Source organism: Bombina bombina, chromosome 7 (genome assembly GCF_027579735.1).
Source record: "Bombina bombina isolate aBomBom1 chromosome 7, aBomBom1.pri, whole genome shotgun sequence".
In the NCBI taxonomy this organism is placed as follows: domain Eukaryota; kingdom Metazoa; phylum Chordata; class Amphibia; order Anura; family Bombinatoridae; genus Bombina; species Bombina bombina.
Window position 1 is genome coordinate 131,499,643 of NC_069505.1, and position 26,929 is coordinate 131,526,571.

Here is a 26,929-nt window from a genome sequence, read left to right on the forward strand (position 1 = left end):
TGGGCTTTGTGCATGCTGTAGTAAGTCACTTACCTGAGGGTAGCACCCCCCCCCCCCAACCGCTTACTCACCAAGCTGCAGCCATATCCAGTAGAGAGCCCATCCAGTGCTGGTACGTGCATTAGAGAGGATACCTGAAGGAAATACCTGAATCCCACAGAGGGAGGCTATGGATAAGTCCCTGCAACACCTGAGGGCAGTTATGGATGAAGTCCCATAGGGAAATACTGTGCACATAGGGTACTCCTATGTCCCTGTATCATTTAGCTACAATGAAATCTCTTCTGTCTTCTTTGTGAATATGTCATGTCCCAGGGATAAGGGTCTCACATTGGACTGAGCTCCCAAACAGTAAGAAAGTAGCTTTAACACCTCTATTCTCAACCTTCTACTGAGAGGCTGAAAACATGGGAAGTGGGAGGGAATTTAAGCTCTTGTGTGGGTTCTTGGACTCCTCCTAGTGGCAGGAATTATATCCCACAGAAAAATTGACTGATGGATTAGGGGAAAGTGGAAGGGATTAAAAGCTCTGTTATATTGGGTGTTTTGCCCCCTCCTGGTGGACTGAAATGTATTCCCACATGATTGCTCTTGGACTGTCACCATCTTATAAAAGAAATGGTAACCATCCTATCAAGGAGTGCTCCGATGTTAATTACTAATAATGATTTTACACTGACCAATATTAAACCTGAAGGGACTGACAAGGTATTTGAAAGTTGCAAATTAAATATTGTATTACTTTTGTACAATAACTCTATATTCAGAGGCAGAACAGTGCATATTTACTATGAGCGTAAACAATGCTTATCCTCAAAGCCCAAAATATACAAAATGCAAAGAAATTCTCAGGTTTTGATTAGAGAACATACAATTTCAGCTATTAACTATAAACGCGTATTACACGTTTTCCTCATAAAGTAGATTGTTTTGTATTGTGGTAAATGAAATAACGGACAGCATTGTAAACACATCATCCACATAGGCCCACTGCAAGTTTAGCTCGATAACTTGCCTTTTCTATAAAGAGAGGAGTTATTTCATGTAATGCCCAAAAGGGGTTTGCCTTATGTATCAACATATTGTAAATCAGAACAATTTTTCATGTCCTGATAACCTGACCCCAGAGGCAGAAATTGTCTTCACTTTCTGCAATGAGATTTTTTTAGTGAAACATTTTCTGCACGTCACTTTGAAATTAAATTTTAAATTAGGCAGTAACACTAAGGCACCAATTTGATTGCACTGCGATGATTATTTGGAGAATAAAGCAATATTTTAAGTTTTATAATGTATTGCAGCAAATGAAAATTGCATTGCAGATTAGCTGCAGAAAAAAAATGCTAACGGCTAGATTTAGAGTTCTGCGGCCAAAGGGGTGCGTTAGCTACGCATGCTTTTTTTCTCCCGCACCTTTTAAATACTGCTGGTATTTAGTGTTCACAGAAGGGCTGCGTTAGGCTCCAAAAAGGGAGCGTATAGCATATTTACCGCCACTGCAACTCTAAATACCAGCAGTGCTTACGGACGCGGCCAGCTTAAAAAACGTGCTCGTGCACGATTCCCCCATAGAAAACAATGGGGCATTTTGAGCTGAAAAAAAACCTAACACCTGCAAAAAAGCAGCGTTCAGCTCCTAACGCAGCCCCATTGTTTCCTATGGGGAAACACTTCCTAAGTCTGCACCTAACACCCTAACATGAACCCCGAGTCTAAACACCCCTAACCTTACACTTATTAACCCCTAATCTGCCGCCCCCGCTATTGCTGACACCTGCATATTTTTTTAACCCCTAATCTGCCGCTCTGTACACCGCCGCAACCTACGTTATCCCTATGTACCCCTAATCTGCTGCCCCTAACACGGCCGACCTCTATATTATATTTATTAATCCCTAATCTGCCGCCCCCAACGTCGCCTCCACCTACCTACAATTATTAACCCCTAATATGCCGACCGGACCTCACCGCTACTATAATAAATGTATTAACCCCTAATCCGCCTCACTCCCGCCTCAATAACCCTATAATAAATAGTATTAACCCCTAATCTGCCCTCCCTAACATCGACCGACACCTAACTTTAAGTATTAACCCCTAATCTGCCGACCGGACCTCACCGCTACTCTAATAAATGTATTAACCCCTAAAGCTAAGTCTAACACTAACACCCCCCTAAGTTAAATATAATTTAAATCTAACAAAATAAATGAACTCTTATTAAATAAATTATTCCTATTTAAAGCTAAATACTTACCTGTAAAATAAACCCTAATATAGCTACAATATAAATTATAATTATATTGTAGCTATTTTAGGATTAATATTTATTTTACAGGCAACTTTGTATTTATTTTAACCAGGTACAATAGCTATTAAATGGTTATTTACTATTTAATAGCTACCTAGTTAAAATAATTACAAAATTACCTGTAAAATAAATCCTAACCTAAGTTACAATTAAACCTAACACTACACTATCAATAAATAAATTAAATAAAATACCTACAATTATCTACAATTAAACCTAACACTACACTATCAATAAATTAATTAAATACAATACCTACAAATAAATACAATTAAATAAACTAACTAAAGTACAAAAAATAAAAAAGAACTAAGTTACAAACATTAGAAAAATATTACAACAATTTTAAACTAATTACACCTACTCTAAGCCCCCTAATAAAATAACAAAGCCCCCCAAAATAAAAAAATGCCCTACCCTAAATTAAAAAAGTTCAAAGCTCTTTTACCTTACCAGCCCTTAAAAGGGCCTTTTTGCAGGGCATGCCCCAAAGAAAACTGCTCTTTTGCCTGTAAGAGAAAAATACAACCCCCCCCCAACATTATAACCCACCACCCACATACCCCTAATCTAACCCAAACCCCCCTTAAAAAAACCTAACACTACCCCCCTGAAGATCATCCTACCTTGAGTCGTCTTCACTCAGCCGAGCCACCGATGGAACTGAAGAGGAGATCCGGAGCGGCAGAAGTGATCCTCCAAGGGGCGCTGAAGAAGTCTTCCATCCGATGAAGTGATCCTCCAAGCGGCGCTGAAGAAGTCTTCCATCCGGGCGATGTCATCTTCCAAGCGGGGTCTTCAATCTTCATTCCGCCGACGCGGAACATCCTTCTTCCCCGACTGACTACCGACGAATGAAGGCTCCTTTAAGGGACGTCATCCAAGATGGCGTCCCTCAAATTCCGATTGGCTGATAGGATTCTATCAGCCAATCGGAATTAAGGTAGGAAAATTCTGATTGGCTGATTGAATCAGCCAATCAGATTCAAGTTCAATCCGATTGGCTGATCCAATCAGATTGAGCTCGCATTCTATTGGCTGAATCTGATTGGCTGATTGGATCAGCCAATCGGATTGAACTTGAATCTGATTGGCTGATTCAATAAGCCAATCAGAATTTTCCTACCTTAATTCCGATTGGCTGATAGAATCCTATCAGCCAATCGGAATTTGAGGGACGCCATCTTGGATGACGTCCCTTAAAGGAGCCTTCATTCGTCGGTAGTCCGTCGGGGAAGAAGGATGTTCCGCGTCGGCGGAATGAAGATGGATCCTGAAGAAAGAAGATTGAAGACCCCGCTTGGAAGATGACATCGCCCGGATGGAAGACTTCTTCAGCGCCGCTTGGAGGATCACTTCATCGGATGGAAGACTTCTTCAGCGCCGCTTGGAGGATCACTTCATCGGATGGAAGACTTCTTCAGCGCCCCTTGGAGGATCACTTCTGCCGCTCCGGATCTCCTCTTCAGTTCCATCGGTGGCTCGGCTGAGTGAAGACGACTCAAGGTAAGATGATCTTCAGGGGGGTAGTGTTAGGTTTTATTTAAGGGGGGTTTGGGTTAGATTAGGGGTATGTGGGTGGTGGGTTTTAATGTTGGGGGGGGGGGTTGTATTTTTCTTTTACAGGCAAAAGAGCAGTTTTCTTTGGGGCATGCCCCGCAAAAAGGCCCTTTTAAGGGCTGATAAGGTAAAAGAGCTTTGAACTTTTTTAATTTAGGATAGGGTAGGGCATTTTTTTATTTTGGGGGGCTTTGTTATTTTATTAGGGGGCTTAGAGTAGGTGTAATTAGTTTAAAATTGTTGTAATATTTTTCTAATGTTTGTAAATATTTTTTTATTTTTTGTAACTTAGTTCTTTTTTATTTTTTGAACTTTAGTTAGTTTATTTAATTGTATTTATTTGTAGGTATTGTATTTAATTAATTTATTGATAGTGTAGTGTTAGGTTTAATTGTAGATAATTGTAGGTATTTTATTTAATTTATTTATTGATAGTGTAGTGTTAGGTTTAATTGTAACTTAGGTTAGGATTTATTTTACAGGTAATTTTGTAATTATTTTAACTAGGTAGCTATTAAATAGTAAATAACTATTTAATAGCTATTGTACCTGGTTAAAATAAATACAAAGTTGCCTGTAAAATAAATATTAATCCTAAAATAGCTACAATATAATTATAATTTATATTGTAGCTATATTAGGGTTTATTTTACAGGTAAGTATTTAGCTTTAAATAGGAATAATTTATTTAATAAGAGTTAATTTATTTTGTTAGATTTAAATTATATTTAACTTTAGGGGGGTGTTAGTGTTAAGGTTAGACTTAGCTTTAGGGGTTAATAAATTTATTAGAGTAGCGGTGAGGTCCGGTCGGCATATTAGGGGTTAATACTTGAAGTTAGGTGTCGGCGATGTTAGGGAAGGCAGATTAGGGGTTAATACTATTTATTATAGGGTTATTGAGGCGGGAGTGAGGCGGATTAGGGGTTAATACATTTATTATAGTAGCGGTGAGGTCCGGTTGGCAGATTAGGGGTTAATAATTGTAGGTAGCTGGCGGCGACGTTGGGGGCGGCAGATTAGGGGTTAATAAATATAATATAGGGGTTGGCGGTGTTAGGGGCAGCAGATTAGGGGTTCATAGGGATAACGTAGGTTGCGGCGGTGTGCGGTCGGCAGATTAGGGGTTAAAAAATTATAATAGAGTGGCGGCGATGTGGGGGGACCTCGGTTTAGGGGTACATAGGTAGTTTATGGGTGTTAGTGTACTTTAGAGCACAGTAGTTAAGAGCTTTATGAACCGGCGTTAGCCCAGAAAGCTCTTAACTCCTGACTTTTTTCTGCGGCTGGAGTTTTGTCGTTAGATTTCTAACGCTCACTTCAGCCACGACTCTAAATACCGGCGTTAGAAAGATCCCATTGAAAAGATAGGCTACGCAATTGGCGTAGGGGGATCTGCGGTATGGAAAAGTCGCGGCTGGAAAGTGAGCGTTAGACCCTTTCCTGACTGACTCTAAATACCAGCGGTAGCCCAAAACCAGCGTTAGGAGCCTCTAACGCTGGTTTTGACGGCTAACGCCAAACTCTAAATCTAGCCGTAAGTTTTTATAATGTCCCATGAATAACATCAGATAATTATAAGGTAATTATAATGTAGTAATAAAAAGGTGCAATGCTCATAAGTATGTCACAGCTTTACAGAGTGGGAAAGGCTAGGGGGCGGTGTTGAAAAATCCCTGTGAGCCAGTCATCAATGCCACTTTGCACCGCTGCTCCATATTTGACTGTTCTCTTCAAACAGCTGGGGCTTCATTGTGTTAAGGAAAACTTACACAATGCAGCCAGAGCACAGCACTGTTTGAAAAGAAAAGTCTGATGTGCCACAGCACTGCAAAATTAATTCCCATGAAGGTTTATGCATATGTCTTGATCTTTCTGCAGACCTGCTGCATTTTCTGCGATGACATCTCAGATCACAGCATGTTCTGCCTTGGGGAACCTGACAGCAGCTTCTTTACTGATATTTCCAAGTTCATTTGGACAACACAAAAGCTATTGCTTGGCTGCACAAGACATGGCTCTCAGATTTCATATTTATCAACGTCATTAAAGGCTGTTTACCTCAATCCTTCCCAATCATTTCTTTCAGAAACAATTTTCTAGTAAAAATTCAAAGTGCTGGCATTGATAACTTCCTGAATCTAATGTTGAACTGAATTTTGTTTTACTCACTTTTTACTTCAGTCGAGAATTTCCATAAATTTGGATGACAGTAGGCTGAAAGTTTTCTTCTGAGAAAGGTAAACATTGACTAATATTACAAGCACCATGGTTATATTCTTTCCCAAAATATAATCAACTAAAGCTTTGTTCTCTTTTGTAAATTACCTCTGAGAGTTTGTCTTCAGCTGTGGACTAGCAGGCTGTGACCTGAGTACTAAAGTATCCATTGCTGTGGTCAATAGTAGAGATTTAGGGTTATATGAATTGCTTGGTATGCTGAAACTGAATTTATGATGAATAAGAAAAATTAAAAAGCAAACAAATTTCTAGATTTTGGCTCATAACCTAGTTAATAGAATTATCAGATGTGAATTATTCTTCTACAGGTGTAATGGGCAAATATTTACTACGCCCCTTTAACACCTTAAAAAGTTTGCCCTGGAGGCTCCACCCATTCTTTATAAATGCTGAAATCAAAATAGGTGGTTATGAAAAGAATCCTTGTTAATATTAACTAGGATATAAGTCAAGATATACAAATGTATTTTGCATTTCTAGTAAAACAGGCTTATTAAGTTAATAGATACAAGCAAAAAAGAATGCACATAATGGGTAGGAATAAATACACAAGAAAATAAATGTGCTGTTTAACATAATAAATATTTATTGAGACATTAAAATTCAATATTATCCGCCCAAATTTTGTAAAGGCCGATTACCAATTATCCATTTTGTAGCGGGAAAGAAAAGTATTAGGAGTTCTTCCATAGAGCTGCCTGACACAGTTCAGCCGAAAATACATCTGCTTCCAATGCCAGATAAATTGAAAATGTCGCTGTAGAATAAGCCTTGACCCCAGCTATATCTAGTACTCCATTGGATTTATAAGCTTTATAAATACAAACTAGCCAGAGCCTTTACTGTGTACTTGTGGAATAACAGAGAATTTGTTTTATTCTGTTAACATGATAGTGTAGGCATGTGAAAACATCCAATCTCTACAGGTATTTATTCATAGCCTTCTGGACAACAGGGTAAGACAATATCTTTGAAAGCATGAAAACAAAAAAACTTAGGCAAAAAATCTGGATTTGTATGCAATACTACTTTGTCCTTATGAAGTACAAACTATAGTTCTTCCACTGAACATGCTTGAAAAAGAAATAAGTATGAGGAAATGGTTTTAAGTGTCAGAAACCAGAAATAGACCTTTGCTAAGAGGTTCAAAAAGTGCATCTAGAAACGCTCAAGAGGTAAGTACCAAGGTAGGGCAATTGAAATCTTTGAAGGACAGATATAAGCCAATGATTTAAAGACCTATCTACTCAGAAATTCCTTTGAATGCACACGAATTAGATTGTATCAATATACAAACAATAATACTTTTTCCCCTTACTGGACTTGGAATATGTAGTAGCTCTATCCAACTAAGCTCACATACTATCGATACCAATTGATTCTGCACATCAGCTAAGGAATTTGTTGAATTGGTGGAAGTCATAGGTCAGTTTAAAGTACCATGTCTGAGAGAAAGCATCTACCTCCATCAACTAAGGAGTAGCTAGTGTTCTTACTGGATGCCATCAAACCAAATTTTGGTTAACACCACTATAAATAACCTTTCATCATGTTTGGAAAAGAGAATATAAAAAGAAGAGTATGTTTGGAGAAGAGGATATAAAAAGTAGTATGTTACATTAAGGAATCATGTACCAACCTGAAAAGGTGGACTTCTACCTCTAGGTTTGTCGCTTTTGAACGGGGGGACATTTTTATTAGTAAGAACTACTAGTGCCATTTAATTATTCACTTGATTTAAAGCAAAGAAGATTGAAGGTCTTGCTGACCACCATCAGCAAATTGAGTCACTCAGCTACACTTCTAAATTTATAAACTATATTAATTTCATAAGTTCTGTTGTATCCTCATTGCCCATTATTAAAAAGGAGAGCAAACTGTGTGTGCGAATAACTTGTAAGCACCAAAATTGACACGTTAAACGATGTGCATGTGAAGAGCTTCAATGTTTGGTCATAAATAGATACACACAAAAATACACAATGCATTCATAAAAACAGGGTTTACATTTTAAATGTAAACTTTTGATTCATAAAGTACCAACAAGCCTTCATGACTTATTAATATTGTTACTGATCCAAAATTTAGCATCATATGCTTTGACACATGACAAATCTATATATTTTTTCTTTACCAATAAATCTTTTTCTTTACTTTATGTGCTGTCATGCAATAAGAACTAAGAAGGAACATAATTTGCCTGGCTAAGTGCCCATTTTTCCTTTTAAAGGGATATGAAACCCATTTTTTTTTTCTTTTATGATTCAGATAGAGCATGCAATGTTAAGCAACTTTCTAATTTACTCCTATTATCAATTTTTCAGCACCCAGGGTGCTGAACCAAAAAAGGTCTGGCTCCTAAGCTTTACTACCTGCATTTTCAAATAAAGATACCAAGAGAAAGAAGAAAAAAATGCTAATAGGGGTAAATTAGAAAGTTGCTTAAAATTTCATGCTTTGACTGAATCATGAAAGAAAAAAAAAATTGGGTTTCATATACTTGAAATCATTGGTTGACTGGGCTTCCTCATTGTTTCACTCTGACACTTCATATACCATGAATAGAAACGGTCTATAAAATAATTTGCTTTAGACTTACAGGAAATTTGGTTTCATGATCACTTTTAATATGCAGATTTATTGGTATTTTTGTTTTGACTTTGTGGTGTTTCTCAGATATGTAAAATATGCAGAGCCAGTTCTAAAAACTAAGAATATCAGCAATGTTGCACACTGACCTTTTATATACTACTAAAGACCATAGATGCAATAGTTTATATGTTACAGAGAGTTGAATAAAAAGCTACAGAAGCTGCTAGATGGTTTTTTGGATTGAGAGCACTGATTTTTTTTGATGTGGAAAAATCTGAATTCAATGCCAAAATGATGATATTTCCATATCATGACTCATTTCTCTATGCAACATTCACCAGAGAAGAACCCCTGCCCCTTGAATGAATGGCAAGAACGCCACCTGTCCCTGGACCCTTTATCCCTGTATCTAATTCTTTGTGAAGGCCACAAAAAGGACAAACAAAATAAATACTGGTGACTATTGTCTAAAGATTTGAGCCAAAATGTGGAAATATCTATGTTAGCTTTAATTTCCAATGATCTTAACTCAACCTAGATTAACATTTCAGTGGAAAATAAAGAAACAAAACAACTATGCTGCAAAAGCAATTTATTTATGAGAAAAGAACTGCATGTAAAAAAAAACTGCCAAATCTTGGTTCTGCAGACTGATATCCAATTTATAAATGTGAAAGAAAGGTAGATTTCCAAGCAGCTGATTGCAAAGGTCTGTTAATGATGCACAAAAGGTGGATAAAGCTTTAGTAAAATAAGCCATGTTAGAAGAGGAATATGTTTGGACTTGTAGGTCTTGATAATACACAGTCCATCTAGACTGGAGCGTAACCTTTCCAACGCCTTTGTCCTATGACACATAGTCAATCTGGTGCTCTCTAGTCTTTTGTACAATTTACATAAATGTGGAGACAACAAACACCCAGAGTGTGTACAAATTTACATTACACTCTTCTTTGAACAAAAGGTTGAATTTATATATCTCAAATCCAAGGCAACAATTATGGACTCTGGAAAAGCCCTGAGAACCACTTTATCTTCATGGAAGACCAGATACGGTTGTTTAACTAAAAAAGCATGGATTTTAGAGATACTCCTAGAAGAGAGACGGAAAATAAAAGTATGGAATCATACTCTTAAAACAATATTCCTAACAATGTGTCAAAATGGTTAAAGTAGTTTTAAAGTTAAAGCATCTACAACCAAAGACAGGTCCAATGAAGACACATATGATCTGATTTTTTGCTGGATATGGGTCAAGGCTTGAAATAAATTAATAATTAACAGCTGAAATCTGACCTTGTACCAGTAGCAGCCAAGATGATATACACTTTTCCTGTAAATAACTTCTGTTGAGGAATTCCAGAAAATCAGATATAAGCATTTGATATAGAAAACATCTCAAATGGTTTTGGAAGAGGTTTTTTGTTGGCTTGAATCAATCTCTTGATAACTGTATTAAAAATATCTAACTATTGAAATCTTGTCCAATAAGCAATCATGCTGCTAACTGAAGATATTCTGATGTGGATGATCCACTGGCCCATGATGTAAAACAGGGTATCAAGGTGGCTCTAGGGCCAGTGTCTTCATGGCTTTCTTATCCAAAAATGCAAGACCACCATGATTCTCCTTTTCTTTTTGTTAGTTTTTTTTCCATACATAATATTGGATTTAGGAAGACTGGTGGGAAATCATAACCAAGTTTAATCTGCCACTTCTGAACATATCCTGCTAGAGAGAGGTTATCGGTATCTAGAAGTTGCTGGGAGAGACCATGAGATTTATTTCTGGGAAGCCTAACATTTTTATTGAAGGAATCTGATTCTGCTGAGCTGTTATTCTCGTTGATACATGCTTAAGTCACTTGTTATGAGATTTCGTGTGGCTAGAATTTAAACCGCTATTAAGTCATCCACATTATTTTTTGCCTATAAAATGAATTGAAAAAAATGTTTTTTTCTCCTTTGAGACAAATGTAGGACACATTGCTATGTTGTATGTAATTACTTGCATTTTATTTTCCTCTGAAAAATAAATTCACAATGCTAGAGCATACTGATTTGGAAGGCTACCTTCCACATTTGGTGCTTTTGTCTGTAGTAACAGGAAAGCAAGTTTGTTCTAACAGCTAGATCTGGTTTATAGCTTCTAGAGATGAGATGTGACTGGACAAAGATAGTCTTTGCTCCTGTCTTGCAGGTTAAAAAATTGGTTATGCCACCTTACCCACTTTACTATGTAAAAAGTGAATGCCAATTTCTCTTGAAGAGTCATTGGGGTTCTGACAAGAAAATTAGTGGTAGTAGACTGTGAATGAAACTTATCAGGTGGATGATCTTGTGTTGTAGAACACCTACCTGATTCAGGTCTGATGTGATCTCAACCGCCAAGAACATTTTTTGCACTGTTTTTTTTTTGTTCTTTTGAATTAGAAATCTCCTTTTTCTGTGGTGAAGAGGAACACACAAGGTGATTCTAATAGTATGGGCATGACCACAGAATTATCTATTTCTTCTCTTGACTCTGTGGAAGTGGATAATTCTGAAAACATGATCTCAGAGTATGATGTTTGAATTCTACTATATCAAATTTCTAAAGCGCCCATGCATTGTCTTTTGACGGTGGCACAGGCATTTACAAAGTTTGCTATAGAATCCACCAACTGCCAACAACCTGTTATGCTGACGTGCTTGAAGACTGAGCGAATGGACGCCTACATCTTCTACTTTTAGACTGGTACTGTGCTTTCCATGCTTGAGAGTGAAAGCGCTCACTGGATCCTGATGTCTTAGAAAACTGCCTTAATAAAATAAATGAAAATTAGGAGTTGCTGACGTCTTAATTCTGGCAGATGTAGAAGAAAAACACTCTTCCCTCCACTTTTTGCAATAAATATGTCTAGATACTTAGAAGATACAGATTTAAAAAAAAAGAAAAGAAAAAAGGGTTACCATTGAATCATGTGTTTGCCCCAGAGTTTCTCGGCTAAAGTGCATGTCTTACCAGAGAAGTAACTACAATTGTTCATGCATTTAACTTTGGAAAATATATCACAGCTTCTGTGAGAAAGGCTAAATATAATTTCAGAAACATCAAGCACACTTTGCTTATTAGTATGTGACAATTCATTAGGCATAGGCACAAACTAGAACACTGCATTCAACGAAGTATGAGACATAACTCCTTGCTATAAAAATACTCTTTGTAAATTAGGGTCCATCTTTTTTTTCCCATTGAATCTTTAAACAGACCTGTAACATCTGCAGGAAAAATACTTTTTTAGATAATCGATTGATGGCAGCATTGCTGTTACAAGGGCTATTTAAAAAAATAAGCATCCCAAGTCATTTAAAGACTAAAACTTAACAATCTTATCTGGCACCTGGAACAGTCTTTTAGTATTCATGAACTCCTTAGTAGCATATCAGGCTACTGTCTAGAGACAGAAACTACAAACAAGGGAATGAAAAAACATGTGAATGTGTGTAGGCATCAATTAAACAATGTGCAGATATTGGAAAGAGACAGATACATTATTTCCATATCATACCTGGACAGAACAATTAACACTATAGGAACCAGTTGGGAAGGAACAATGTGTGTAGGTATCAATATGACTGCACCATAACAATGGAAGGTGTGTAAGATTTAATGAAGGAAAGAAAAAGTGGCAGCAAAGATATCAGAGGAAAAAAAAACAACTGCTTGTAGACATTCAAGAATGTAGGCAACAGTAGGTAAAAAGTTGTACAGGACTGATGACAGTGTGTCGGAATTAGAGAGGACACAGACATTAGAAGAAGGGAATGATTGACAGAGTCGGCAAAAGTGGAACAGAATCAGTGATAGTGTATAGGCATTGGAGAGGGTGTGACAGAGAAGCAGAATGTTTAAAGGACTGAACCCAGGTATATACAGTCTTCAGAGAAGGTCAAAATAAATGATAGCATAGACATCACAAGAGGAGAATGAGCAACGCTGAAGATATGAGAGGGCCTGAATAAGAGAATGTGCCGTTTTTTTGCAAACGTCAGAGCAACTGAAAGCCTGGGAATCAGAGGAACTAAATCAGTTTAGGCATCAAAAAAAGAATTCATGGTAAGAAAAGAGCAAAATACTACTGTAACCTTTACAATGAAAGAATATAGATTCATTGGGCTATTATTAAGCGGCAATAATTTAAAATAAGTTTACATACAGAGGACAGATAAGCAACAGTATGTTAGTATCAGAGAGAAACTGAATGTAGTTAGTGTTTAAGGGCATAACATGGGACATCAAAGTAACAAAGTGATTATGTGTAGACAAATGACATTGTGAAAGCATCATAGAGGAACAAAGTATATGCAGTCATGACTACATTACAATAAGAGGATGAATCAGTGAAAATGTATTTTAATGTGTAAGTACTGGAAGGGTAAAGAATGCAAAGCAGCATGTAGGTGATAAGAGCGATGTAGGGATGTGACAGTGCATATGAGAGGACAGTTTATAGATAGAAAAAGGACCACAAGAAGAATGTTTGCAACTAATTAGAGAGAGAAAACACAAAAGTATGAATGTGTCATGGATGGGATTATCCTTTGGTCGTAGAGTTTCCTAGATGAATTAAAAAGTAAGAATTATAATAGTCATAAACCTACTGCTGAATGCAGGCCTGGTTGTCCTGGGGCGAGGGATACAGCTGCCTGTCTCTGTTGGCCTCATTCTGCCAAAGCTCTCAACTGCGACCAATTACCAAGGCTCAAGAGGCCAGCAACTAACTAGCACTATATTGGCCAAGGATTTAGGGAGCAGAACTGTCACCTGCCAGAAACAAGGAGCCAATTAAAATAACACAGGCTCCAAAATGGCCGCATAACAACAATTCAAAAGTTCAGAAGAGCCACACAAGCAGGCAGGTTAAAGGTCTAGGCAAGCTGAAGATAACCTTTTCATTACTAAATTCAGTGAACATAAGTGAAATAAACAGATGTCCCACTCACAGCATATATTTAGCAATATCATAGTTTCTGAAATGAGGCTCTAGAGTTTGTTGGTATCACAGGTTTTACTGGAGCAATGCTCTGCTGATTCAACAATTGTTACATGGATTGAGTCATGCCCTAAAGGTCACAATAGGTTATCGGAATGATGCTTTGCAAAGCATCGTGTTACACAGAATTTAAGACCAAAACCAACCAAGCATTACAGACTACTGGAGCAATGCTCTGCAAATCTTTAAATGTTACAGCGGGGCACTGGAGTGATGCTCTGCAGATTGTAATGATATGAGAGACTGTACTGAAGTAATGCTCTCCAGTACTTACTGGCTCAAAACATTAAGTGCAACTTTCTGCAGAGGAACGATACAGCAGTATTAAAGCAACACTCTGCATTAGTGAATAAGAACAGCTATTATTGGATTAAAGCTGCATAGAACTAATAAAGGCAGCCTGTCTATATAACCGGTAATATAATTGGTGTGATAATCAAAAACAGTAGCATGAAAAGGTAAACAGGAGAACTTGGCTGCACATCAATTTAATAAGTGCATACTGTCTGTTAGTGTACAGCTTCACAAGCTTCAAGAAAGACACCCCCTAGGTCACTATAAATGTAAAGGGAGCAGCTGCAAATGAAGAGAGCCGGCAGTGTAGTAAAAAGGAAGGAATCACTGTTGTGGCTCTCGTTATTTCTGTAGAAACTAAATTTTCACGTTATTTTTACATGCAAGAGCTTAATATAACCCAGCCCCTTCTGTAACATTCATCATAAATACTGTTACCAGCTGTACGGTGCACACTAGACAAATATCTAGCACATCACCATATGGTATGCCAGTGTGATTTAACATCCAGAAGAGCGAGCCCAAATCTCATATATACAAGGAGCTACTGGGTTAGATGTGCAGCCACTTATGATAATGCCTATGCCTTCCACACACTGGTGATTGTAATTGAGCATCGGCATTAGCACATATGAAGCTCTACTGGCCTTTGGCAGGGTTTGGGGTTTGTTTGGACCGACAGTCTTACTTAGGGTGCAGAACAAAACCTGTATTAACAGGCAGGATTGGGACACACACAATTCATTACACATCAAACATACATTGCTTAGAGGGTATGGGATTAGACCAGTAAGGTTAAGCCAAGTCACTGTTACAAAAACAAATACAATCAAAATAATCATCATCAAAAAAAAAAAAAAAAAAAAAAGAGAAAAGACACCAGAGCAGAAACATCCATCCAAAGCATATTTAAGGACCTATTTGGCAACCAAAAAGTCAAGTTAGTGGTGAAACTGGCTATGGGCTTGTAACCACCAGGAGCTAACTGGTTCTGCATTCATGGTAAAAGAGCCCTCATCTGAATCCTTACAAAGGCAGGAGGGTTCCAGCATATCACAGCCCTTTTGCCAATGTTGTAAGATATTGTCAGGGTACAGGGCACCTTAAACATGTATGCCTGGTGAAACAGAGGCACAGAATAGGGCCCCCACCATTTTGTAGTGCATGCATTTCTCCTTTCTTAAACAAGGGCAGTAACAGTCATATAGCAGCTCCTTGTACCTAAACTGACCTGTGGGTAACTTTAGTGCTCACTTCTGGCAAAAATTTGGATTAAAATAAAACAGATGAATGAGTATTTTGGATGGATATAAGAGGTCCTAATCTTACAATTCATTTTGTAAGGCTATTTTTATATTTTATCTTTAAATCCCAGGAGGGAGCAAACATTACAGAAGTTCATTCAGCATAAGAAAAAAAAAAAAAAAAGAAAAGAAAGAAGGGGATGGGGAAATGGCCGTCTCTGTGTTCTGGTCATTGCCAGCATTAAGAGAGAGTGCAAAGTTAGGGAGAAAGCAGTATGAGAAATGTAGCTGCTATGCTTATATTTCTCATCCTAATGTCTGCACTTCCCCCATTTTGGAGGGCCAGATACCCAAATGGATACCCCTCCAAGTCTATAGCACCATTGTCCACAGCTTGAAAGCCCCACCATTTTAAAAGGTAGGGAGGGGTCTGTCCTTGTGGTAGTTCCACTGTTCTACCTTTCTACCCCATTACTGGGAGGCTGCAAGTAAATGTCACCGTCATTGTTATTCATCTCAAGAAGCAGAGGTGGGCTTGGCTGAGTTGAGGAGAAGCGTCGCTCAAGCTCGGCTGCTGTGTCTCTGGAGGTGGATGGCTGTGGGGAATATGGTCCAGAGTCGTGAATGGTCGAGGTCCGGGAAGCAGCTTCAATTGCAGTCTGGGAACCACGGTGGATTCTGTGGCTCACGATGATGTTGTTGCCGAAGCCCCCCATAGAAGCCATAGTTGTGCTCTGCTCTCTTTGAACCACTGCGGTCATTCCTCCTTCTGCCATGAGCCGCTGGATCCTACTCAGCGCATCCTCCTGCCCCTCTCCTGTAGGACACCAAGGGGCAGAGTGTGAGGGGAGACAATGGCTGCTGAAAAGCACAGGAGGGAAGCAAAGTTTAGAGAAAGGGAAGATCTACAACAGCAGCTCATGTTAAAAAGCTGGAAGCTTAAACTTTCTTACCTCTGGGGGGGATGTAGCTGATAGCAAAAGGATTGTATATGCATAAGTATGATCATGCAAGAATGATATAGAGGGTGACATAAAAACAAGGATATTATCACACAACATATAAGAATGATATATAGGGTGACACTAATACAAAGGACAGAATGCAACAGAACAAAGTAGCAAAAGAGAGACAGAGTGGCAGCAGACAAACTAAGAAAGACAGGAAAACATGCATACAGTAATGGTGATAGTTGCAGAAGCCTCCCAAGGGATATACACAAGGCATCAATACATAAAATGAGACAAAGTGCCCATTCAGTGTCCTGAGCCCAGGTCATAGGGCAAATGCAACTACTTAAGCATGGAAGAGATGGCATCCGGCACTTAGCCACCAATGAACATTGTGTGGCACAAACCTAGATATTGAGATATTCTGCCCTTACAAAGTAGACAGACAGCTCTCCACACAGACAAAAATAAGTGCTCACTTTGTCATGTGGTTGCGAAGGTAATTAAGCACAATTGTAAATGTGAAGGTTAGGAACGTGCTTGTATTCACTGGACTGCTTAGTGCCGCCAACATGTAGCGGCCTGATAGCAAGAAACTGGTAGGAGATACAATATTTGTGCTTGTTTTATGCATCAAAACGCCAGACCTGTTTAGACAAAGGAGATAAATGCTTCAGCTATATCTCCTTCTTCTTGCACTATTACTCCATAAAAGTGAAAGTCAATCCTAGCGTTACTGAAACGCTAGGATAGACTATTGAAACAAATGAAGGGGACTTTAATTCATGAAGAATAAAATACTTCATGCAGAAAGCTCCTTTATTTGTTTCAACCAATCGCCGTTCTTAGATGCTAACGAAGCCCACGGCAAAAAAAAATATTGCTAAGAGGTGACGTTTTCCCCTCTTAGCAAATAGCCATGCGGTAAATGGGGCTCCCAAGGTCACCAAGCTGGATTTACCGCACAGCTATTGGCTAAGAGGTGAAAACGTCACCTCTCAAGCAAAAAAGCGATCTACCGTGGGATGCCTGAGCAGCTCAGCTCAGCACAGCGATTGATTGAAACAAATAAAGGAGCTTTCTACATGAAGTATCTTATACTTCATGAATGAAAGTCCCCTTCATTTGTTTCAATAGTCAATCCTAGTGTTTCAAAAGCGCTAGGGTTGACTTTCACTTTAAGACTTCAACACTCCCCTGTGGAAAGTGTATACATTGCTCATCATGGGTAGGGAAGGTTAAAGAGGCTGCTCTTGGGTGGTAACTCGCCATAGAACAAGCTACCTAGCTGTTTGTTCCTGGTACAGCACTTCTCTTTCTGTATGCATTAATATAAAAAGGCCATGAGTTGTTAGAAGGGAGGCTGCTAGGTGTATTTTGCCAATCAGTAAATAGATAGGAAATAAAGAAGCATATTAAAACTAAGATATTTTTTTTAATAAACTATCCTTTTTTAAGAGCAACATTAACCAATCTTGTGCCAGATGTGCAGTCAGCTAAGATGAGAAAGCAAAAACTTCTGGAATCATTGTGTGATCCATCCCACCTGACACAGAAGTCTCCACAGATTCTGCATTCCCTTCCTGTGACTCAGCTGCTGTTCCAGGGATATCTGTACTGCTGGAAGCTGCTGTCTGTTCTCCACTGGAACCTGATGAAATCAACGAGAATGGTAGAAAGTGAAGAGAAAAAAAAAAAAAATGTTGGGGAGCAATGAGAAGAAACAAGGTGGACAGGGAAAATCTTGAGAGAGCACAAAAGGAAGACGTGTATCAAACAAAGAGACTAAATTGAGGGGACATAAGATGAGATAATATTAGCACAAGAGGACAGGACATAATTAGGGAAGCAGTAGGGAAGGTTATGTTTATCTGTAAATGTAAAACTGTGACAAACATTTGTAATTATCAGACAGAGTTATGTTGCTGTAGAATAATACACCAGCCGAGTGTAAACATTTTTAAAATAAATTAGCACCTTGTTTGTTGAAATGGTCTTTCAACAGCCAAATTTTTCCCATCACTTTTCTAATTGGAGGAGCCAATTTGGACTACGGGATGGCTAGCCAGGTCACAATGTAAATGTAAAGTACATTTACGCCGAAATTAAGACTGTTCTTACTCGAACCGTTCCTGTCAAGAACTTTTAATGTGGTTGGAATAAAGATCTTTTTCTATAGTGGAATCAGGACTTTCTCTCTTTTTTATATACTTTTTATCTCTGTGATATCTTTATTTCAGTTCCTTAACAGACTTGCATTTTAGCATCAGTGCTGACTCATAAATAACTCCACAGGAGTTAGCACAATGTTATCTATATGGCACAAATTAACTAGGGCTAACAAATTGGCATATGGGCCAACCTAGGTTTAGCTTTCAACAAAGGATACCAAGAGAACAAAGCTAATTTAATGATAAAATTAAATTGGAAAGATTGAAAAGTTGTTTAAAATTGCATGCCCTATCTGAATCATGAAAGTTTAATTTTGACTTGACTGTCCCTTTAAAACCAATTCGGCACATATTTGTAGCACAGTTCACTTTTAAAGTCTGCAGTGTGCTTTTCCCATTCTGACCATTCAAAATGCCATCAATTTCAAGAGATAAATTATATGAAAACAGAATTTATGCTTACCTGATAAATTACTTTCTCCAACGGTGTGTCCGGTCCACGGCGTCATCCTTACTTGTGGGAATATCTCTTCCCCAACAGGAAATGGCAAAGAGTCCCAGCAAATCTGGCCAAATAGTCCCTCCTAGGCTCTGCCCACCCCAGTCATTCGACCGACGGACAGGACGAAAAAATAGGAGAAACCATAGGGTGTCATGGTGACTGTAGTTAGAGAAAATAATTCATCAGACCTGATTAAAAAACCAGGGCGGGCCGTGGACCGGACACACCGTTGGAGAAAGTAATTTATCAGGTAAGCATAAATTCTGTTTTCTCCAACATTGGTGTGTCCGGTCCACGGCGTCATCCTTACTTGTGGGAACCAATACCAAAGCTTTAGGACACGGATGAAGGGAGGGAGCAAATCAGGTTACCTAAACGGAAGGCACCACGGCTTGCAAAACCTTTCTCCCAAAAATAGCCTCCGAAGAAGCAAAAGTATCAAATTTGTAAAATTTGGCAAAAGTGTGCAGTGAAGACCAAGTCGCTGCCTTACATATCTGATCAACAGAAGCCTCGTTCTTGAAGGCCCATGTGGAAGCCACAGCCCTAGTGGAGTGAGCTGTGATTCTTTCAGGAGGCTGCCGTCCGGCAGTCTCATAAGCCAATCTGATGATGCTTTTAAGCCAAAAGGAAAGAGAGGTAGAAGTTGCTTTTTGACCTCTCCTTTTACCAGAATAGACGACAAACAGAGAAGATGTTTGTCTGAACTCCTTTGTAGCTTCTAAATAGAATTTTAGAGCACGGACTACATCTAAATTGTGTAGCAAACGTTCCTTTTTTGAAACTGGATTCGGACACAAAGAAGGTACAACTATCTCCTGGTTAATATTTTTGTTGGAAACAACCTTTGGAAGAAAACCAGGCTTAGTACGCAAAACAACCTTATCTGAATGGAACACCAGATAGGGCGGAGTACACTGCAGAGCAGATAACTCAGAAACTCTTCTAGCAGAAGAAATAGCAACCAAAAACAAAACTTTCCAAGATAAAAACTTAATATCTATGGAATGTAAAGGTTCAAACGGAACCCCTTGAAGAACTGAAAGAACTAGATTCAAACTCCAGGGAGGAGTTAAAGGTCTGTAAACAGGCTTGATCCTAACCAGAGCCTGAACAAATGCTTGAACATCTGGCACAGCTGCCAGTCGTTTGTGTAGTAAGACAGATAAAGCAGAAATCTGTCCCTTTAGAGAACTCTCAGATAATCCTTTATCCAAACCTTCTTGTAGAAAGGAAAGAATCTTAGGAATTTTTACCTTATTCCATGGGAATCCCTTGGATTCACACCAGCAGATATATCTTTTCCATATTTTATGGTAAATTTTTCTAGTTACCGGTTTTCTGGCTTGAACCAGAGTATCTATCACAGAATCTGAAAACCCACGCTTTGATAGAATCAAGCGTTCAATCTCCAAGCCGTCAGCTGGAGGGAGACCAGATTTGGATGTTCGAATGGACCCTGTACAAGAAGGTCCTGTCTCAAAGGTAGCTTCCATGGTGGAACCGATGACATATTCACCAGGTCTGCATACCAAGTCCTGCGTGGCCACGCAGGAGCTATCAAGATCACCGAGGCACTCTCCTGTTTGATCCTGGCTACCAGCCTGGGAATGAGAGGAAACGGTGGAAACACATAAGCTAGGTTGAAGGTCCAATGCGCTACTAGTGCATCCACTAGAGTCGCCTTGGGATCCCTGGATCTGGACCCGTAGCAAGGAACCTTGAAGTTCTGACGAGACGCCATCAGATCCATATCTGGAATGCCCCATAATTGCGTCAACTGGGCAAAGATCTCCGGATGGAGTTCCCACTCCCCCGGATGGAATGTCTGACGACTCAAGTAATCCGCTTCCCAGTTTTCCACACCTGGGATGTGGATCGCAGATAGGTGGCAGGAGTGATCCTCCGCCCATTGTATTATTTTGGTCACTTCTTTCATCGCCAGGGAACTCCTTGTTCCCGCCTGATGATTGATATAAGCAACAGTCATCATGTTGTCTGATTGGAACCTTATGAATCTGGCCTTTGCTAGCTGAGGCCAAGCCCTGAGAGCATTGAATATCGCTCTTAGTTCCAGAATGTTTATCGGGAGAAGAGACTCTTCCCGAGACCATAGTCCCTGAGCTTTCAGGGATTCCCAGACCGCGCCCCAGCCCACTAGACTGGCGTCGGTCGTAACGATGACCCACCCTGGTCTGCGGAAGCTCATTCCCTGGGATAGGTGCTCCAGAGTTAGCCACCAACGGAGTGAATCTCTGGTCTTCTGATCTACTTGAATCACTGGAGACAAGTCTGTATAGTCCCCATTCCACTGTTTCAGCATGCACAGTTGTAATGGTCTTAGGTGAATTTGCGCAAAAGGAACTATGTCCATTGCTGCAACCATCAACCCTACTACTTCCATGCACTGAGCTATGGAAGGACGTGGAACAGAATGAAGAACTTGACAAGCGCTTAGAAGTTTTGACTTTCTGACATCTGTCAGAAAAATCCTCATTTCTAAAGAATCTATTATTGTTCCCAAGAAGGGAACTCTTGTCGACGGAGACAGAGAACTTTTTTCTATGTTCACCTTCCAACCGTGAGACCTGAGAAAGGCCAGAACGATGTCTGTATGAGCCTTTGCCTTTGAAAGGGACGACGCTTGTATTAGAATGTCGTCCAAGTATGGTACTACTGCAATGCCCCTCGGTCTTAGAACCGCTAGAAGGGACCCAAGTACCTTTGTGAAAATCCTTGGAGCAGTGGCTAACCCGAATGGGAGGGCCACAAACTGGTAATGTTTGTCCAGAAAGGCGAACCTTAGGAACTGATGATGTTCTTTGTGGATAGGAATATGTAGGTAAGCATCCTTTAGATCCACGGTAGTCATAAATTGACTTCCTGGATAGTAGGTAGAATCGGTCGAATGGTTTCCATTTTGAACGATGGCACCCTGAGAAATTTGTTTAGGATCTTTAAATCCAGAATTGGTCTGAAGGTTCCCTCTTTTTTGGGAACTACGAACAGATTTGAGTAAAATCCCATTCCTTATTCCGTCATTGGAACTGGGTGTATCACTCCCATCTGTAACAGGTCTTCTACACAATGTAAGAACGCCTGTCTCTTTATTTGGTTTGAGGATAAGTGAGACATGTGGAACCTTCCCCTTGGGGGTAGTTCCTTGAATTCCAGAAGATAACCCTGAGAAACTATTTCTAGCGTCCAGGGATCCTGAACATCTCTTGCCCAACACTGAGCAAAGAGAGAGAGTCTGCCCCCCACTAGATCCGGTCCCGGATCAGGGGCTACTCCTTCATGCTGCTTTGTTAGCAGCGGCAGGCTTCTTGGCCTGCTTACCCTTGTTCCAGCCTTGCATCGGTTTCCAGGCTGGTTTGGTCTGTGAGGCATTACCCTCTTGCTTAGAGGATGCAGAATTAGAGGCCGGTCCGTTCCTGAAATTATGAAAGGAACGAAAATTAGAACTATTCTTGGCTTTGAAAGGCCTATCTTGTGGGAGGGCGTGGCCCTTTCCCCCAGTGATGTCTGAGATAATCTCTTTCAATTCTGGCCCAAAGAGAGTTTTACCCTTGAAGGGGATATTAAGCAATTTTGTCTTGGATGATACATCCGCTGACCAAGACTTTAGCCAAAGCGCTCTGCGCACCACAATTGCAAACCCTGAATTTTTCGCTGCTAATCTAGCTAATTGCAAAGCGGCATCTAAAATAAAAGAGTTAGCCAACTTAAGTGCGTGAACTCTGTCCATAACCTCCTCATATGGAGTCTCTCTACTGAGCGACTTTTCTAGTTCCTCGAACCAGAACCACGCTGCTGTAGTGACAGGAACAATGCACGAAATGGGTTGCAGGAGGTAACCTTGCTGTACAAAAATCTTTTTAAGCAGACCCTCCAATTTTTTATCCATAGGATCTTTGAAAGCACAATTATCCTCGATAGGAATAGTAGTGCGCTTGTTTAAAGTAGAAACTGCCCCCTCGACCTTAGGGACTGTCTGCCATAAGTCCTTTCTGGGGTCGACCATAGGAAATAATTTCTTAAATATATGAGGGGGGACAAAAGGTATGCCGGGCTTCTCCCACTCCTTATTCACTATATCCGCCACCCGCTTGGGTATAGGAAAAGCATCTGGGTGCACCGGAACCTCTAGGAACTGGTCCATCTTGCATAATTTTTCTGGAATGACCAGGTTGTCACAATCATCCAGAGTAGATAACACCTCCTTAAGTAGTGCGCGGAGATGTTCTAATTTAAATTTAAATGTCACAACATCAGGTTCAGCCTGTTGAGAAATTTTTCCTGAATCTGAAATTTCCCCATCTGACAAAACCTCCCTCATGGCCCCTTCAGATTGGTGTGAGGGTATGACAGAACAATTATCATCAGCGCCCTCCTGCTCTTCAGTGTTTAAAACAGAGCAACCGCGCTTTCACTGATATGCAGGCATTTTGGATAAAATATTTGCTATGGAGTTATCCATTACAGCCGTCAATTGTTGCATGGTAATAAGCATTGGCGCGCTAGAAGTACTAGGGGCCTCCTGCGTGGGCAAAACTGGTATAGACACAGAAGGAGATGATGTAGAACCATGTCTACTCCCTTCATCTGATGAATCATCTTGGGCAACTTCATTATCTGTGACAGTACTGTCCTTACTTTGTTTGGACGCTATGGCACAATTATAACATAATTTTGAAGGGGGAGACACATTGACTTTCATACATATAGAACATAGCTTATCTGAAGGCACAGACATGTTAAACAGGCTTAAACTTGTCAGTAAAGCACAAAAACCGATTTAAAACAAAACCGTTACTGTCTCTTTAAATTTTAAACAGAGCACACTTTATTACTGAATATGTGAAAAAATATGAAGGAATTGTTCAAAATTTTCCAAAATTTCACCACAGTGTCTTAAAGCATTAAAAGTATTGCACACCAAGAGCTTTAACCCTTAAAATAACGAAACCAGAGCCGGTTACAGTTTTAACCCCTCTACAGTCCCAGCTACAGCCTTTGCTGAGACTTTACCAAGCCCAGAGAGGAATACGATACCAAATGACGCCTTCTAGGAACTTTTCCAACTATCTTCAGATCCTCACACATGCATCTGCATGTCTTGCACTCAAAAACAACTGCGCAGTAATGGCGCGAAAATGAGGCTCAGCCTACAACTGGGAAGACCCTTCCTGACTGGAAAAGGTGTCTAACATAGTGCCTGACGTTAAAAAACGTTCCCCAAGTTTATAAGTGTGAAATACCAGCATAAACATGTATAAAATGCCCAAATAAAGCAATCGATTTTGCCCATAAAAGTGTCTACCAGTTTTATAGCCCATATTAAGCCCTTTATTCTGCTCGAGACTAAGAAAATGGCTTACCGGTCCCCATGAGGGGAAATGACAGCCTTCCAGCATTACACAGTCTTGTTAGAAATATGGCTAGTCATACCTTAAGCAGAAAAGTCTGCTAACTGTTTCCCCCAACTGAAGTTACTTTATCTCAACAGTCCTATGTGGAAACAGCAAAGGATTTTAGTTACTGTCTGCTAAAATCATCTTCCTCTCACAAACAGAATTCTTCATCTTTTTCTGTTTCAGAGTAAATAGTACATACCAGCACTATTTTAAAATAACAAACTCTTGATAGTAGAATAAAAAACTACAACTAAACACCACATACTCTTAACCATCTCCGTGGAGATGTTGCCTGTGCAACGGCAAAGAGAATGACTGGGGTGGGCGGAGCCTAAGAGGGACTATATGGCCAGCTTTGCTGGGACTCTCTGCCATTTCCTGTTGGGGAAGAGATATTCCCACAAGTAAGGATGACGCCGTGGACCGGACACACCAATGTTGGAGAAAAGGGGTCAAAACCAATAATGAATGCATATTGCAAAAGTTGTTTCATTATGCATAACTAAACATTTTATAAATAAATCTCAAGGTATAACATTTTCTTTGTACTTGAAATGATGATATATTCAGAACTGCTAAGACTTTGTACCCTTGGAGTAAAACAGAAATTTCCCAGAAGCCTTTTACCCCTCTCCTTTGCACACTTTGTAATATGATCATTTTGTAAATGATGAATCCATCCATTACATAGCACTTTGGGATATGTTGGTAATACATAAATAAACAAAAATAATAATCTATCTTTTAATCTCAAATCTCTAACATTGAGTCATCAAATGCCTATCCAGCATCTTGTACCCAAAGGCTGCCCCTTACATAAAGACAAATATCTCAACTGAGCTATTTTTTATTACTGAATGATATTTTAAACTACTAGTATAGAACACTGCATGCCTGTTCCAACAGTACCCAGGGACACTGTATATTCAAAGCGAGAAAACATAAAACATACCCTGATATCTGATTTTGTTAGCGGAGTGGCCACAGTTAAGGAAAGTCGTGGCTAAATCAAAAGAGAGCTAAAAATATAGAATTAAATCATTCTGCAGAGAACATGACAAAATAGAAATAATCTAGAAGGATTAGAATATAACATTTAGCGTGGTTAAAAAAAAAAAGAGGAGTAAATAGAGACTCACTTCCACTTTTTAAATTGGATGGAACACAGTTAAAATGATAAACAAATAGGAACTAAAGTAAATTCCATAAGGGCAAATAAAATTGGAAAATATTTTTAAAAGGCCTGAAAAAAGGTACATCCTGTTAATATCCATCCAGATCCAAGCCATAAAGCTGTAGACTATTCAGCCAAAGCTACAAATCCAAAGACAGAAGTCAACCATCTAACCCTAATGTTTAGCACATATAAAAGACTCAATTATTCATACTGGAAAGTCAATAACCTCTACAGACACGGTCTACGATCATCACTTGCCTAAAAAAAGCTATGCAGATTAGATTGCAAACACTAAGAAGCCTACCACAGCACTGCAAAATCTGTTTGCACATTATAAATAGATGTAAAAAAAAACAACAGACATTCTGGATTTATAAAATATGCACATAAAGAGGACTAGGTTTAAAAAACAAAACAAAAAAGTGTAAATTACATGCTAATAAATGTAATATATAGATAGCTACAAATGCCAGGTCTGCCACCAATATGTTTATAAATAGGATAGAGAAGAAATTGGAATATCTTAAGCAATACAAGAATGGAACTTTACTGAACCTGACACCCTATAACGCTTCCTTTACTAATAGAAACAGTGTCATCAATAAGAAAATAAAAGAAAATTCAAAGCACAAGTAAAAAAAATAATATGAATTTAAAATTAACTTAAAAGGTACAGTATATAAGTAAGGGCACACTATTTTTTAAAAAAAGTTTCCAATTTACTTATATTATTAATTAAAAAAAAATTCCCCATGATATTCTGTGTTGAAGAGATACCCAGGTAGGCACCTTTGCAAATGGATAACATTCTAGTAAAACTGCTGCCATATAGTGCTCCAGAAATGGGCCAGCTCCTAAGCCCAAGTGCCTGCTTTTCAACTCAAGATACAGAGAGAACAAAGAAAAATTGATAATAGAAGTAAATTAGAATGTTGTTTAAAATCGCATGCTCTATCTGAATCATGAAAGAAGCATTTTGGGTTTCATATCCCCTTAAATGCAAGGTAAAATCCTATTTGTACTGATTTAACAGAAACCCAAGTCATGGGAATATATCGGACTAATCAACTTTCATATAATTAAAAAAGGAATTACGATTTATGGGTGGAAGAGGTCATCAATTATCTACAAGTCTCTTATGTTCCCTCAATCAAAGATTTACTGTCAGTTAATTTCCCTAAATTGATGACCACTCCTAAGAAGAATGAATAAATGGAAAAATCTAGAAATGGTGTCATAAGGAAGGTTGATCTCAATTAAATTGATACAGTTCCCCAAAATGCATTTTCTTTTCCAGCTGCCTACCCATTTAATTGTTTTTTTTAATCTGTCCATAAAAACTCAGTTGCTGACAATACACTTTGTCTTAAACACTTAACACCCTTTTGGTTATTGGTATTCAAGCATTATAGATACCAAACAGATTTGGTGCAGC

At 39.0% G+C, this 26,929-nt stretch overlaps 1 protein-coding gene across 2 annotated transcripts in view; it reads right to left on the reverse strand.

Annotated features, from left to right (window-relative positions):
• Positions 1–6,675: 6,675 nt before the first annotated feature.
• LOC128665980 (activating molecule in BECN1-regulated autophagy protein 1-like) overlaps positions 6,676–26,929 on the reverse strand; it is a 38,975-nt gene continuing 18,721 nt past the window's right edge. Inside the window, exons 2-3 of one of the 2 annotated variants that reach the window (XR_008403200.1) lie at positions 17,774–17,878; positions 6,676–16,138 (exon numbers count right to left, since the gene is read on the reverse strand). Coding sequence is in view for 1 of the 2 variants with exons in the window: in XM_053720301.1 (XP_053576276.1) it covers positions 15,733–16,094; positions 17,774–17,878 (467 nt within the window). In the remaining variant the exon portion in view is untranslated. The remainder of the gene's footprint in view (positions 16,139–17,773; positions 17,879–26,929) is intronic. The other variant, XM_053720301.1, reaches the window with a different exon arrangement.